At 50.9% G+C, this 14,366-nt stretch overlaps 1 protein-coding gene across 1 annotated transcript; it reads right to left on the bottom strand.

The window, feature by feature from the left end:
• Window positions 1-2,290: 2,290 nt before the first annotated feature.
• Window positions 2,291-14,315, bottom strand: cnstb (consortin, connexin sorting protein b). Its single transcript, XM_086167177.1, has 11 exons — window positions 14,225-14,315; window positions 13,199-13,567; window positions 11,673-11,782; window positions 10,419-10,449; window positions 7,640-7,726; window positions 7,441-7,549; window positions 5,683-5,704; window positions 5,525-5,591; window positions 5,213-5,448; window positions 3,555-3,699; window positions 2,291-3,458 (listed from the first exon to the last, which is right to left on the bottom strand). The coding sequence occupies exons 2-11, from the start codon at window positions 13,275-13,277 to the stop codon at window positions 3,250-3,252; spliced, it is 1,095 nt and encodes a 364-aa protein (XP_086023303.1). The 5' UTR covers window positions 13,278-13,567; window positions 14,225-14,315; the 3' UTR covers window positions 2,291-3,249.
• Between the last annotated feature and the right edge of the window lie 51 nt (window positions 14,316-14,366).

Below are 14,366 nucleotides of genomic sequence, written 5' to 3'. Positions count from 1 at the left end.
CGATTCCCGCTGTGTTTCCTTCCTGCTCTAATTTTTCACAATGTTTGTTTCTTTTATTTCATCATCATCCCACGTTTTTATTCCTGATGCATTTTCATACTGAGATCGTGACGATGTTGTGAAGATGCATGAAGCAGGTAAGTCTGAGCTTCACTTTGAACTACTCCCTGCATGTTTTATGAAAGAAGCACTTTCAAAATGGCATATATTTGGGGGGAACATGTAACTTTGTAGCATAGCTTGCACAAAATCGAACAAAACGCCCCCTGATGAGAACAAGAACCACAGGAGCCCCACAGCGTGGATCCTGGAAGGATCATCCCCGGATCTGCAGACCACGGTTGGGGGTTCACTCACCTCACATTGTCCCTAAACGCTTTCAGTCATCTCTGCATCAAACATGCATTCTGTGTTATTACAAAAGTAAACGAGTGAATAGTTGGAGGTGTTGGTATGCAGGTGTTTGCCTGTGGAGGCTCTGGAATCATTCTTGGCCAAATCTTCCCTGGTAACTGGACTAGAGATACAAAACATTTGGAAAAGAGCGAATGTTTTTGGCTTAATGTTGTCGAACATCTGCATGATTGTGACGACTATATGCAGCTGGCCGCCACCGCCGCTTTCACGCCTGCCCACATCATTGTGTGTGTGTGTGTGTGTGTCTGCACAGCAACAATGGCGGAGCAGTGATGTGGGGGGGGGGCAGCCAGGGGGCGGAGCTTCGTGGAGAAACCACTGCAACTCCCCCCTTCTGACACAGAAACACAGAGGGTGTGTGTGTGGGGGGGGGGGGGGGGCATACACACAACCAGACAACACACTCTGCACACATAATGGCTGCCGTAATTTGGAACGCAGAATCTTGTTTCCAAAGCCTCCTTCCTCGTCTCCCCATGGAGATCCGAGACCTTCTGCATCTTCTGCATCGCATTGCGTCCTCAAAGGCAGGGGGACGACTTCTGCTGTCCCACACACTCCAATCTCCTCCAGGGCCGGGAAACACCGGCGCTTGAAGGACGCATGGGTCGAGGGCACGTGAACGTTCCTCTGCTTTCAGAAGATCAGGGTTCTATGGATACAGGAACAGCTGATAGTCAGACACAGATGGTTCAAAAAAGAGGCTTGAATGTCTTCACTTGAAGACGTTTCAGCCCTCATCCCAGAGGCTTCATCACTTCTATGCTCTGTGGGGAGTTTCCAAATATACCTGCCAGCGTTGTGGGCAAGGTCAGGTTATGGTGGCTCGCTACGCAAAAACGGAGGAGTTGATGGGCAGAAGCTACATTGAAGGAGATTGTTATGCTAAGCTACGGGCTATCGTTGGGTGGGGACAAAGGTACGACTTTTGGGGGTTTTACCTGGATTAGAATGTGAAACCTGATGGATCCCATGGACTGAGGCTCAGGTGGAAGATACCGCGGTTGGTTCTGGTAATGGATCTTTCCTGGTGGTTTGGAAGGTGCGTATGGGCCCGGTCCATCTTCCGCCTCTGAGTTTTGTGGGGTTTGAAATGTCGAAAACCCCTATGGATTTTCTCTGAAACACCAGCACCATAGGGTATGAAGATGTTCTTCTATGGGCCTCCAGGCCCGGTGGTCTGGAGGTCTGATCACCCTAGTTTGTGCCCAAGTAGGGTGGGAGAGGAAAAACTGGTGGGTGCGTCGGTTTCCTGTAAACCTTGGTGTCCTTTCGGATGCGAACGCAGCCGTCCAGGGAGGGGGAGCTCGCTTTCGATGACGTCCTCCCTCGTGAATTTAATGTGGGTTGAGGTGAGCGGTGAACGCTTCCACTTCATTCTGCTTGATCTTGACTCATGCGTCCTCTCCGTTCCCGGAGGAGGCCAGGGCTTCGCTCGCAACCTCCTCCATGTACTAAGCTTTTGACTTTGCTTTGTTTATCTTTTCTTTCTATCTTGTATTTTCTATTTGTTTCGTTCATGTTTGTTAAGATTCTTTGCCCTTGTCGTTTTCCTTGGGAAAATAGTAGTAGGAATTCTGTATCGTGTACCGTGAACTCTTCCTTCTTTTGTCACCATTTTAAAGAATGTCGATCAGATGTTCGGCCGGAGGAACGGGTTCGGAATTGTGAGATCGTTCAGGGGAGAACGTCGAGGTGTGTGTGTGTGTGTGAGTGTGCTCATTATTAGTGAGTGGGTGTGTGTGACGTGTAGACTTCTTCTGCAGCAGAGGCTGTAGATACCCAGTGTGCACTGCCCCCTAGTGGTGAGTTTGGTTGAATTTGTGTTCCAACCGACATGGACACTTTCAGGTGGGATGAAAAACACAGCAGCTGGAAACACCAGGAGATTTAATGGGATTCTCTTACGTACAATCCAACGTGAACCCGAGCGCGGGGAGGCCGACGCATCCGTCTCCACGGCAACCAAACAGATCACAAAGCACCGGGGCTCAGGGGGGAGAAATTAAACAGCAAACGAGCAGATGAGTTCCAGGCAGCAGATCAGCCTTCTCACGTTATCATGATTATTTCTAACTCCACCGTTGACTTGGTCTCCATCGTGTGTTGGTGTCCATCTCGTCCGGAGACCAGAGGCGAGATGTTCTGCGCTCCTTCCCGAAAAGAAAAACCGGTGAATCCTCAGTATTTTTCAATTCTAGATTGAATTCTGGCTCTCGCCCTGAGGAGCACGCCGAAGATCAGGGCAGAGCTGGGGGGGTTCACGCCTGCACGACGGAGACGGGGTTCAAATATCCATCACGACAGAAAGAACGAATATCGAATCCCGGGGAAGCGGAGAGGGTCAATGAGCTACAGCTGTCGCACCTTTCTACGTCAGGATAAGGACGGTGTGACGAGCCGGACTCCACCGGGAGGTTCAGATATCAGGTCACACACACATCTATTCATCTGGTAGTTTTCAATAAGCGGTAAAAGAAGAAGGCAGGCCTTCTAAAAGGAGCTCTAAAAGGAGCTCCCAGAATATGATATCCTCCTCCAACCTCTGATAAAACAAAGACCGGGCAGGCCAGATGAATCGAGATGTTTGTGAAGGATCCAATAAAAGCTGCTCTCGGTATAAAAGTCTGCTGGTCATAAAAACCACGGAAGGAGAACTTTGGCCGGTCCTCAGACACAGAGGTGCTGCAGATGTGGATGTGTGTGTGCAAGAGCGGTGAGCGCTCACGTGCTCACGTGAGAAGCTCCTCGCCTCCCATCAGGCTCGGTGTACCTTCGACCTGACCCGAAGGTCTCCTGAGATCAGAGCGAGGAGGCCCTCTGGGCGGAGCTCTACGTCCGAGGGGGAAGCCACTGTCCCAGTCCGTCCAGGAGCCTCCTCACGCTTGTGACGTAGAAGTCCACTTTGAGAGTGAAGTCGGTGCAGATGTTGGAGTAGGTGTCCACCAGGGTGCAGTAGAGAGCCGTCCCGCCCACACTGATCACCACGGTAACCAGGCACAGCAGCAGCAGGACCAGGCAGGAATCCCCCCCGACCTCATCTGGAGGAGAAGGAGTGTAGAGCTCTTGAGCCTGGGCTGGGAAGCTGCCGTGTGGCCTTCACCCAACATGAACCTTCATCCTACATGAACCTTCACCTTGCTCGGCGCCGTCGTCCGGCTCGCTGAAGCGGACCTTCCGCTTGGAGCTCTGGGTGGACCCCGCCGGGCCGGGGGGGGGCAGGCCGTCCAGGGAGGCCCTCCTCCTCTTCAGGATGGACACCAGACCGTCTGGAGAAGAACTCTGACGGGCACAGCAGAAGGCACAGCGTTATTTACCCGATAACCCCAGGGTAGGACCAGCGAGCTGAACCTCATTGTAAAGGACACATGACAGGATGGACCATCTGGAAGCAGATTTAGTGCCAGAAGATTCTTCTTAGCCTGTCCAGAAGGGTGTAGAATAATGTTTGTTTTACATACAGGATTATAAACATGGAACGCATCTATACATGTATATTTGTACGGCACCGGCAGAAGGACGTATCGTAGCCTGTAGCCGAGGTGCAGCTTCTCCTCCAGAGCTCGCAAGGTCACGCGTTATTCGTGAAGCCCCGAAGCTCAACCCAGCCGTCTGAGGACCATCCCTTGTGAAGAAGGTCTGGACTACACTCTTCAAGGTATCAACACAGGAGCGAGCAATCGGAGACAGCGGCGAGGAAACCACGGCGGCGCAGGAACCTCAGACTGATCCAGCTCAGTGTGGGTGGCCTTCTGCCTCGACCGCAGAAAAGAGAGAGGGCAAGAAAGAAAGAGCTCAAGGGTCTTTTTCGTGGTCTTTCAAGCTGCCAGAAATAGTGAGTAGAAGAAGACCTGGTGGTGAAAGTGCTCCGGGCAGATGTGAGAGGCCAATGAGGCCTGGGTCATGTGAAGGTGCGGTGATTGCAGATGACAGGAACCAGGTCTGTAGTTTGACTCTCCTCCCGTCTTAAGAGTCCAAACATGAGGGACCAGAAACCCAGCAAATCAGAACCACGGTGCTGGAACCCTCTGAGCTGCTACGTATCTCCACGCGCTGAGCAGAAACAATGATTGAGAGGAGAAACATCTCCAAGGAGAGAAACCAAGTCCAGGTGCCTCCAGAAGATCTGACGAGGACTGACGGCGATAAACGAAGAAAGACCTCTGACTTCCTGTCTCTCGCTGAAAGTGAGATGGTCTGAGGAAGAAGGATGTCTTCACCCTGAGAGACGTGATTTCACTGTAAAGCAAAGCAGATCCTCCCATTGGAACCTCCGACGTTACATAACTGAACCCGACTCCACTGGACAGGACGTTCAGTCTGATTTGTGCGACTCCGATTCCCTGCCCTGAAGGACAACACCAGGCCTTCACATGAGCTCAGAGCTCCAGGCCACACTGACTGATCTCTGGCACTGAGACGCTCAGGAGAACGTGGGCGGAGGGCTTTGGACCACGGAGTTAGAGATGACCTCAGCAAGGGAGGTTCCTCCAGCAGAAGGTTGCAGTATTTTTGTGAAAAGAGAAGTCCAAGTGCAGACAGAAGAGTCAGTGCTCCTCGCCAGACTCTTCTGGAAACCAAAGAGGTTCTTACGGTCACAATCCAACGCATTCGCTGTGGTACCATTTTGAAACTCAGGGGGAGACACTGAGATGTTCTGAGTCCATTCCAGGGCCGGAGCAGACTTCAGAGGTGGAACCTCATGACCTTTCTCTCAGGACCCATAGCTGTCTCTGAGTTCAGAGAGAACCTCTGAAAGCTCCTCGGTGAGGACGGACAAAAAGAGTCTTCCTACCCCCTCGGCGTGGGACAGCTTGGCCAGGTCCTTGTCCGAGGCCTGGGGAACTCCCGCCGGCCACTCCACCTTCACCTCCTCCTCCTCGGGCGTGTCCTCACATGGCTCCTCTTCTTCTACTTCCTGTCCTTCTTCATACGTCTCTCCATTCTCCCCTTCCACCTCAGACTCGCAGGTCAAACCTTCTACTTTGTCTTCATCCAGGTGAGCCATTTCTGGATCTCCGGGTGAGCCACCTGCAGACAGGAAGGGGCTGGTCACTCAGAACCCGCTGCTCCTCCACCAGCCGGGTCGGATCGAGAACATCTTTACCTTCTTCCGGGAAGGACAGCAACGTCTCCTCCCTCTGGAAGTCGTTCAGAGCCGCATCCCGTGTTTTCTGTGGAGTTCAAGGTGACCGCCGTTAACTCGCCGCCTCCTCGAAAGACACGGGTGAAGCATCGCTGCGAGGGCGAACCGTCACGTCTTACCTGCTTCGGGCCGGCAGCGGGTCTGGAGGACAGCGAGGGTAAACGAGAGAAGAGGGAGAAGACAGGGGGAGACGGGAGACAATGGCCAGAGAGACAGAGTGAGGTCAGACAAAGAAAACATGTGGTCTCTCCTGGAATTGGACCTCCTCTGTCCTCTGCACGGACTGGCTGAGGAGTGCAGTGACATACCACAGACTCAGAGCTTGGATGGGACAACCCCGTCTGGCATCAAGACATGGAGGAAATACCTTCGTCACTCCGAGACCCTGACCTGCCCTCTGGTGAGTCTGGAGTCTGGCGATTCCAGGGCTGTGTTTACAGTACTTCATAACACAGAAGACAAACGCTAAGAGCTTCTACTTACAGAAGATGGTCTGGATAGGCATCTGGAGCACATTCTGAGCACTTCGGATGCTTCTTCTAGAGAGATGATTCATGATCGAGAAAGACCCAAAGAGACCCTGAATGTATACAAGACCCTGCTAGCGAGACGGCAGGTTGAGCCTGAAGATGGGCGGTCCTTCCAGTAAACTGCTTGAGGGGTCACCCAGTGCTTCATTTCGGCCAAAGTCATCTTGTTCTCTCTGCCTTGTCAAAAAAAAAACCCCGATCAGCAGCAATGAATGAAGCCTGACTCGTGGGAGCAGCAAGTCTAGAACAGAAGTTCAAGAACACCTCTGGGGCAAACAGAAGGCAGAAGACCGGCAGTTTGGCAACAATATTTACTTGGATCTTCTGGAGGCCCCTGGACTTCCGTGTTCCTCCTCTGATTACAGTGGTTCTTCAGTTCTCACAGATTGTGTGGCGTTTGTGGCGTGGGGTTGGCGTACCATTACGGGAAGATAGCTAGGAATTTGAGCAGGTGATCCCCAGGCTGATGTATTTTGGGAAATGTGTTAGTTCACTTGGGCAGAAGCTCAGGTGGGTAGAGGTTCAGGTGGGCAGAAGCTCAGGTGGACAGAGGTTCAGGTGGGCGTCGCCAGTGGCCGAGCCTCAGGCCCAGGGAATTATCGCCGGGATTTGACAGCAAAATGTCACATCTATGAAGGTTCTCAGTCTTCCGGATCACTTGTTGTCAAATTAAAGCCAAAGAAAAGGCCGTGGGGACTGAGAACCTCCACTGAAGCTCTGAAAGCTGCAGTCAGTGTCACAGCATGTGGGAGAGCCAAACTCTTCTCCAGTAACCAAACAAAGTTTGGCCACCTCTCAGAAAAGGAGCATACAACATCAGGGAACCTGACATTGTCCTCTCTACCTGAACAAGCTAGCCCTTGCTGGTTAATTTTGACAGAAGTCCAGAGTGGACGCCCCTAGTTTCTGGTGACCTTCTGCCCCTTGAAGGTTCCCAGTGTGGAACACGAGGCCCCTCCTCAGGTGGAACACAGTAGCTCCACACAGACTCGTCGGCTTTTAGGCGTCACTCAGTGTTTCATTAGCTTGCTGAGCACAGTGAGCTGCATGCTTCTGCCACCAGGACTGTGCCATCTAGTTGAGACTCAAGGTTCTGTCAACATTCTCCCCTTCAGTTTTTCTGAATGTTTGTTTGTTAAAGCAACCCAACCTTCTGATGACTGCAGCAAACCCTCACACTGCAGAGGCCCTCCATGGATCGAGACTGGAGACTTAAATGAAAACCGAGGGCCGGAGAACGTTGGACTCGGAAAGTGAGTAAAGAGTCTCTGTCTTCTCCTGCAGATCTCTGCTTGAGGAAGGAGGTTGACAGTGTGATGGATGTGTGCAGACAGCGTGGTGACTCACTGGAGGTGCGTTCTGCAGATCTCCCTGAGGGCCTCGATGTGCTTCTGACCGAAGATGTCGGCATCGGCGGGCAGGGTCCTCTCAGCCTCCCTGTCTCTCCACTGGCTCTCTGGGGACACAGAGGCAACACAGCAACTCTTTGAAAGAAGCCAAAGCACAGAGGTGGAAGTGAATGTCCACGGACAGCGGCGGGCAGTACCCCAGTTCTCCTGCAGGACGGTGAGGTTGGAGAGCAGACGCTGGTGGTAGAGTTTCTCCAGTTGCAGGAACTGGATGGCCCACGAGTCTGTGGTAGCCGCCAATTAAAGACAAAGCTATGACAGGGAGGGATGACCTTCATTCACAAGACCTTCTGAGCTCTATGATGATGAAATGAGGAGAGCGACCAGGTTTAAAAGATCTCACGAGTAGATACATAATGGTGTGGAGAATCAGCAGCGAGTTTAAGCTCTGATTTAGCCATATTGAACTGGGTGTACTCTCTGTTGATGTCCCTGTGTCTGAGCCGTCAGTGCCCGTTGGAGGACAGGGTGACCGGGACCTGGACACCACACAACCCTGGACACCAGGAGACCTCCAGGCAGTGCCACAGGTTCCTGGTCAAACACACTGTGCCTAATTTCAAGTTCTACATCTGCTCAGCATACTGTCTCCCTTTCTGTGACACCAACAAGCCTGAAAATTGCATTCCTTAGGTTCAGGCACACTCACACACACACACTCACACACACAGATGTCTTTCAGCGACGCTGTTCCTTCTCAACGGATGACCAGATCATGTGATGGAAGCACCCACGTCCTGGATGTTCTCTGCTCCCATTCCATGCCATCATGTCATTAGTCACCCATCTTCACGCCATCTCATTCACACTCTGTGCACCACTTCTTCCCCTCACATACATGCACACGCTGACAGGTTTGATCTGCTTACAGTAGATTTCCATGAAGAGGAACATGATTGGTTGATTGGGTGTGTTTTGCTCAGGTGTCATCCCCACTTCATTCCAGTGTGAATGAATGAGTGAATGTCTCTTCGTGGACCTGAGGGAGCTCCAGGAGACCTGGTTGAACCATACATAGTGGATGGGTGGATGATGGATGGATGGATGGATGGATGGATGATGAATGAATGTATCTTCTTCTCCTTTCGGCTTTTCCCTTCAGGGGTCGCCACAGCAAATCAACCTTCTCCACCTCACCGTATTCTCTGTATCCTCCTCTCTCACACCAACTACCTTCATATCCTCTCTCACTACGTCCATAAATCTTCTCTTTGGTCTTCCTCGAGACCTCTTGCCTGGCAGCTCCAGTTCCAGCATCCGTCTACCGATATATTCTCTATCCCTCCTCTGTACATGACCCAACCATCTCAGTCCGCCTTCTCTGACCTTCTCTCCAAAACATCTAACATGTGCTGTTCCTCTGATAGACTCATTCCTGATCCTATCCATCCTGGTCACTCCCAAAGAGAACCTAGGCATTTTCACCTCTGGGACCTCTAGCTCTGCCTCCTGTCTTTTGGTCATTTTAACAGTTTCTAGGCCATACAGAATCACTGGTCTCATCGTTGTCTTGTACACCTTTCCTTTCATTCTGGCTGATAGTCTTCTATCTCATAGCACCCTTGACACTTTTCCCCACCCATTCCAACCTGCTTGAACCCATCACTTCACTCTCCATTGCTCTGGACTGTTGACCCCAAGTACCTGAAATCCTCCAGATTCTTGATCTCCACTCCCTGGGGCCTCACTGTCCCCCCCCCCCCGAGTTCCTCTCATTCACACACATATATTCTGTTTTTCTGCGACGAACTTTCATTCCTCTCCTTTCCAGAGCATACCTCCACCTCTCTAGATTTTCCTCAACTTGTTCTCTGCTCTCACTACAGATCAGTGTCATCTAGAATCATAATCCATGGAGATTCCTGTCTAACCTCATCTGTCAACCTGTCCATCACCATTGCAAACAAGAAGGGGCTCAGAAGTGATCCCTGATGGACTCCCACCTCCACTTTGAACTTCTCCGCTACCGTTACAGCACACCGCATCACTGTCTCACACCTAGCATACATGTCCTGCACCAGTCTAAATTACTTAGAATACAGTAATTTGGCAGACGCTTTTATCCAAAGCGACCTACAGTGGTACAGTAGTACTTACATACTACTTACAGTGGAGATGCCGGGGATTGAACCCAGGCCCTCATGCATGCTCTACCACTGAGCTACACGTTCACATACTTCCCTGCCATTCCAGATTTCCTCAAAATTCCAGAGTTCCTCTCTTGGCACCCTGTCATATGCTTTTTCTAGGTCTACAAAATCACAATGCAGCTCCCTCTGGCCTTCTGTGTACTTCTCTGTTCGCATTCTCAAAGCAAATACTGCATCTGTAGTACTCTTCCTAGGCATGAAGCCATACTGCTGTTCACAAATGCCGACTTCTGCTCTCAATCTAGTTTCCACTACTCTTTCCCATAACTTCATTGTATGGCTCATCAACTTTCTCCCTCTATAGCTGCCACAATTCTGCACATCCCTCTTATTCTTAAAAATGGGCACCATCACACTTCTTCTCCATTCTTCAGGCATCTTCTCACTCTCTAAGATCTTGCTGAATGGATAGATGATGGATGATAAATGGATAGATGGATGGATGGATGGATGGATTATAGATGGCAGATGGATAGATGGTGGATTGATGGATGCACATTTTGTAAGCATAAATAAGAAGGTGGAAAATGTGAATTAAGTGTCTGAATTGCAGCTCAGTTACTTTTGACATTTTTGATGTTCTTCTCTTGGTAAACACATAGATAAAGTGTATATGCCGGCAAACCCTCACAGAAAAGGACAGCGTTCACGGTCACTCTCTATGTGTGGATGTCACAGAAGTCCACCGCGGCAGCAGACCAGGCGGTGGTTGTTCAGGGCATACTCTGAGGCTCAGGGTGAGGAGGAGACCAGCACGCAAGGATACAGTCCCCGTTGGAGCCGAAGGACTCCGCCATCTGAGGGAGGAGACAACCAGGTGAGAAGACAGATGGGGCTGTGACATCATCAATATCAGATGGACCTTGTGACTGTTTAAGATGAAGCCTGTCCAGGTGGTCATTAAAAGGGCCGGTCTGAAGACCCCCTGTGAGGTGAGGTCATGTGGTCGCCATGGCGCCGTACAGACAAGGGGTCACATGGGTCACATGCCCCGGCTTAGCATGCTCCGCAGACTTTTTCCCAGGAGGTGCTTTTTTTGCTCCCACGCCATGACACTGCCTTACCGTTCATTTCATGGTTCCTCACACACACACACACACACACACATGCACATGTCTTATGTTCTGGTAGGAACTGATCACTGATCCTGATGGTCAGAACTGATATGTTAAACAGGGACACAGAATGAGCACTTTCTGCTCGAGCAGATGTTTGGTGAGGCTTCATGACGGTCTAGGTAGAAGGTGTCAGAGCAGAGAGACCATCTGCATGCAGGACTGAGGAGGTATGTAAACACCACGTCAGTGTCTGCACAGACCTTCAGTCTTTGGCTTAACAACACACAGGTGAAGGTGTGTCCTTCATGAATAACTAGTGGACCTGAGGACAGCCCAGATATCTCCAAGAGTGGGTCCTCTACCTGTGCACACGGGGAAACCCTGCGAAGGCTTCACAGGGTTGCAGCCTTCACTCGAGGATCAGCGAGAAGGTGCATCACAGACTCAGGTCTGCTGGTCCTCAGAGGTGGAACCCTCCGTCCAGAGACATCAGCCTCTATGACCCTCCTACGTCTGGTCCAAGAAGATCCTCGGCTCAGCCGAAGCCAAGATCAACTCCCCACATCACGGCAGGGCAGCATCAGTCACCCTCTTTGTTTAGGTCTGGGTTTTTTTGACAGGCGAGCTGAAGAATGGAGATCTTCAGTGCAACGCACCTGCAGGTGCAGGGACACCTGACCAAATATGGGCCTCCACGTTTGACAGATGATGCTGAGCAGGTTTCTGAAGAACATTTTCCTTGATGAAGGGCTTTTCCTGTTTTTTTTTAGAATCTGATGAGCTCCAGCTGCAAGAAGAAGCTCATGTTCATGTGTGGAGATCTGGTTTACATAACAGTTGTGGTCTACCTCCTCAACACACTGATTCATTTTTACCCACTAACGAGGATCCTGGGAATCAAGTGTGACAAGCACACACACACATACACACACACACACACAGACACACACGTGCTTCCATACCCGGTGCAGGCAGAGCGGCAGCAGTGTGTAGTCCTTGTTTTCTCCGAGGGTCTGCAGGGAAGCCAGCAGCTCGGGGCCGGGGGTGGCCGCTCCGTCCCTGGAGACACTTCCTGCACACAAACAGCCTTTGAGCAGCAGAACAGCAGCCAGCAGGCACCCTGGCCCTCTGCGCTCTCCTAAAAACCCTAACATGGAAACGTCACACTCGTATCCACGTTTGCAGCCACAGCCCACAGGATGCTGCAGCCTAACTGGCTGGACAAAGCAGCTTGGTTCCAATAATCACATTAATGACTTGAGTTCAATACTGATGGAGGCCCATGAAGCCTGATGTGATGCTAATGCTAATGGGATGCTAATGTCACATAAAACTAATGCTAATGTGATCGATGCTAATGCTGATGTGTTTGGAACTGATGTGATGCTAAAGCTGATATGACGTGATGCTGATGCTCATGTGCTGCTAAATTATGTGACGTAATGTGCTGCTGACCAATGTGATGCCAATGCTGATGAGATGTAATGCTGATGTGAGGTGATACAAATGCTGATGTGTTGCTAACTGATGTGCCGCTTGTGCTAATGTGATGCTAATGCTGATGTGATGTCCTGCTAAATCTGATGTGATGCTAAAGCTGATGTGATGCTAAAGCTGATGTGATGTCATGCTTATGCGATATGATGCTAATGCCAATGTGATGTGATGTGATGTAATGCTAATGCTGATGTGTTGCTAAAACTGATGTGATGCTAATGTCATGCTAAAGCTGATGTGATGCTAAAGCTGATGGGATGTAATACTTATGTGATATGATGCTATTGCCAATGTGATTTAATGTGATTTAATGCTAATGTGATGTAATTTAATCACCTTCATAGCATATGCTTCATATCAAACTGGTAAAATTGTAATTTAATGATCATCTAAAAATCCCGTTCTGGACCTTCTGTCTGAGGTTGTCCCATGGATGTTGTAGAAGATACAGCAGAGTGTGTGTCCCCAGCAGACATCAGCAGCATCTTCTCTAGCTCGGTGTTGATGTTTCCTGATCTCCTGGCAAAGCCTCTTTCACACTCCAGCGTTCTTCACACTAAATCTTATCCGCTGTGCTGCTAACATGTTCTGATATTATGGTCTGTAATTCTTCTGCCTCAGGAGGATTTCATCACAAACAAAGCTTCACACACCCCTTTGAGACCCACTGTGTATGCGTGTGTATATATATATATACATATATGTGTGTGTGCGTATGTGTGTAGTATGTGTGTGTGTGTGTGTGTGTGTGTGTTGGGGGGGACAGCAGTGGATGTGGGCGGTGCTATAGAAAGAGTCCACAGTCATCGCCATGACAATTAGCTGTTCTTACATAAGGCAGATTAAGGATCCAGCTGTGGAACAAGAGACGTTCCTCTGAGCTGGAGCCCAGATGGACCAGACTGGCTCCAATCAGCCTGTGTGTGAGTGCGTGTGCGTGCATGTGTGTGTGTGTGTGTGTGTGTGTGTGTGAGAAGGAGGCATGAAGTACCTGCGATGGCATTGATGAGCTCCTCCTCCTCCCTCTGGGAACCTGGACCCTTCATGATGCCGCTGTTCTTGTTCCCCATCTCCTCCTCTCTTCTTCTCAGACCTTTTTCTCAGAGGTCCTCAGCGGGGAGGCGTTCACAGTCCCCGTCTCTGTAGGACCAGCTGCTCGGTGGACGTATTCCAGAATGATCAGGAGAGCGAGGTCTCCTGCTCCGTGACCGACCTTCAAGGACCATGTGACTCAATCCTCCAAGTTTCTCCTCAGTGGTGGAGAATGAGGGCAGGCTGTGGGACGGCCACGGCGAAGCAGCAGAGCTCCCCTCGCTCCCAGAGGAGATTAGTCCCTCCTCCTGGCTCAAATCTGAGCTCGCTGTAGGAGAAGATGCATTTGATAAGAGAAGAATGAAGCAGTGAGAGGAGAAAATGAAGATCTGCATGCACAACACCTCTGTCACTGCCCGTCATTGTGTCCACAACATGGAGGTCCAACGTGGACCTCACTGTTCTCTCAAAGCCCTGGTAGAATCAGACTAGATGTTTCTCCTGGACTTTGGACCTGCTCCTCCTCCTGTCACTAACATCTAGAAGCAGATCCAGAAGTTGGATCCAGATGTTCCTCCTACTGGCAGCATCAAGTTCCACAGAGAGGAACATCATCATGGATTCATCATCGTCAGAACACAAGCATTTATGGGACATTACCGGGTGATTGGAGGCTCGGTACCGGTGTATGAGCGGCACACGCTCCGGGGGTTGCTGGGTGGGTAGGGAAAAATTACCGGGAAAAATACCGTTTCGGCACCGGGATATCATCGGTGCAGGATCGGGACGTTACTACGACATTACGGTTGATTACCGGTGCAGGACCGGGACGTTTGTCGGCACATGACCGGGGCGGGAGCGTTACAGTAACGGCGCATCACCGGTCCATCACCGGAACGGCACCGGCTCCCGCAGCGGCAGCCGCTCTCGACGGTCCCCGCCGGTACCGACGTGTTTCATCCGCCGCGCCGCTAGGTGCACTCACCTTAGGCCGGCTCCGGTTCCGGTACCGGACCATCACCGCGTCCTCCGTGCAGCTCTCGTGCTCAGTGTTTACGGTCACATCCGGGGATTCACGGCCCCGACTTGAGGCGGCTGCTGCTGCCCCCTATTGGCGGATGAGAGGG

Source organism: Fistularia commersonii, chromosome 20 (assembly GCF_037954325.1).
Source record: "Fistularia commersonii isolate RoL2024-O1a breed Wild chromosome 20, RoL_Fcom_v1.0, whole genome shotgun sequence".
Classification (NCBI taxonomy): Eukaryota; Metazoa; Chordata; class Actinopteri; order Syngnathiformes; family Fistulariidae; genus Fistularia; species Fistularia commersonii.
The sequence above is the reverse complement of the archived record's forward strand: the minus strand, read 5'-3'. Positions and strand labels throughout refer to the sequence as shown.

Bases quoted from the DNA above. Each gene is read 5' to 3' on its own strand.
- cnstb (XM_086167177.1), bottom strand. From the start codon at position 13,277: ATGGGGAACAAGAACAGCGGCATCATGAAGGGTCCAGGTTCCCAGAGG. The intron at 7,727-10,418 runs GTATCCTTGCGT...CGGCTACCACAG, and splicing joins CTTCGGCTCCAACGGGGACT to ACTCGTGGGCCATCCAGTTC. The intron at 3,459-3,554 runs GTGAAGGTTCAT...CTTCTCCTCCAG, and splicing joins GGACGACGGCGCCGAGCAAG to ATGAGGTCGGGGGGGATTCC.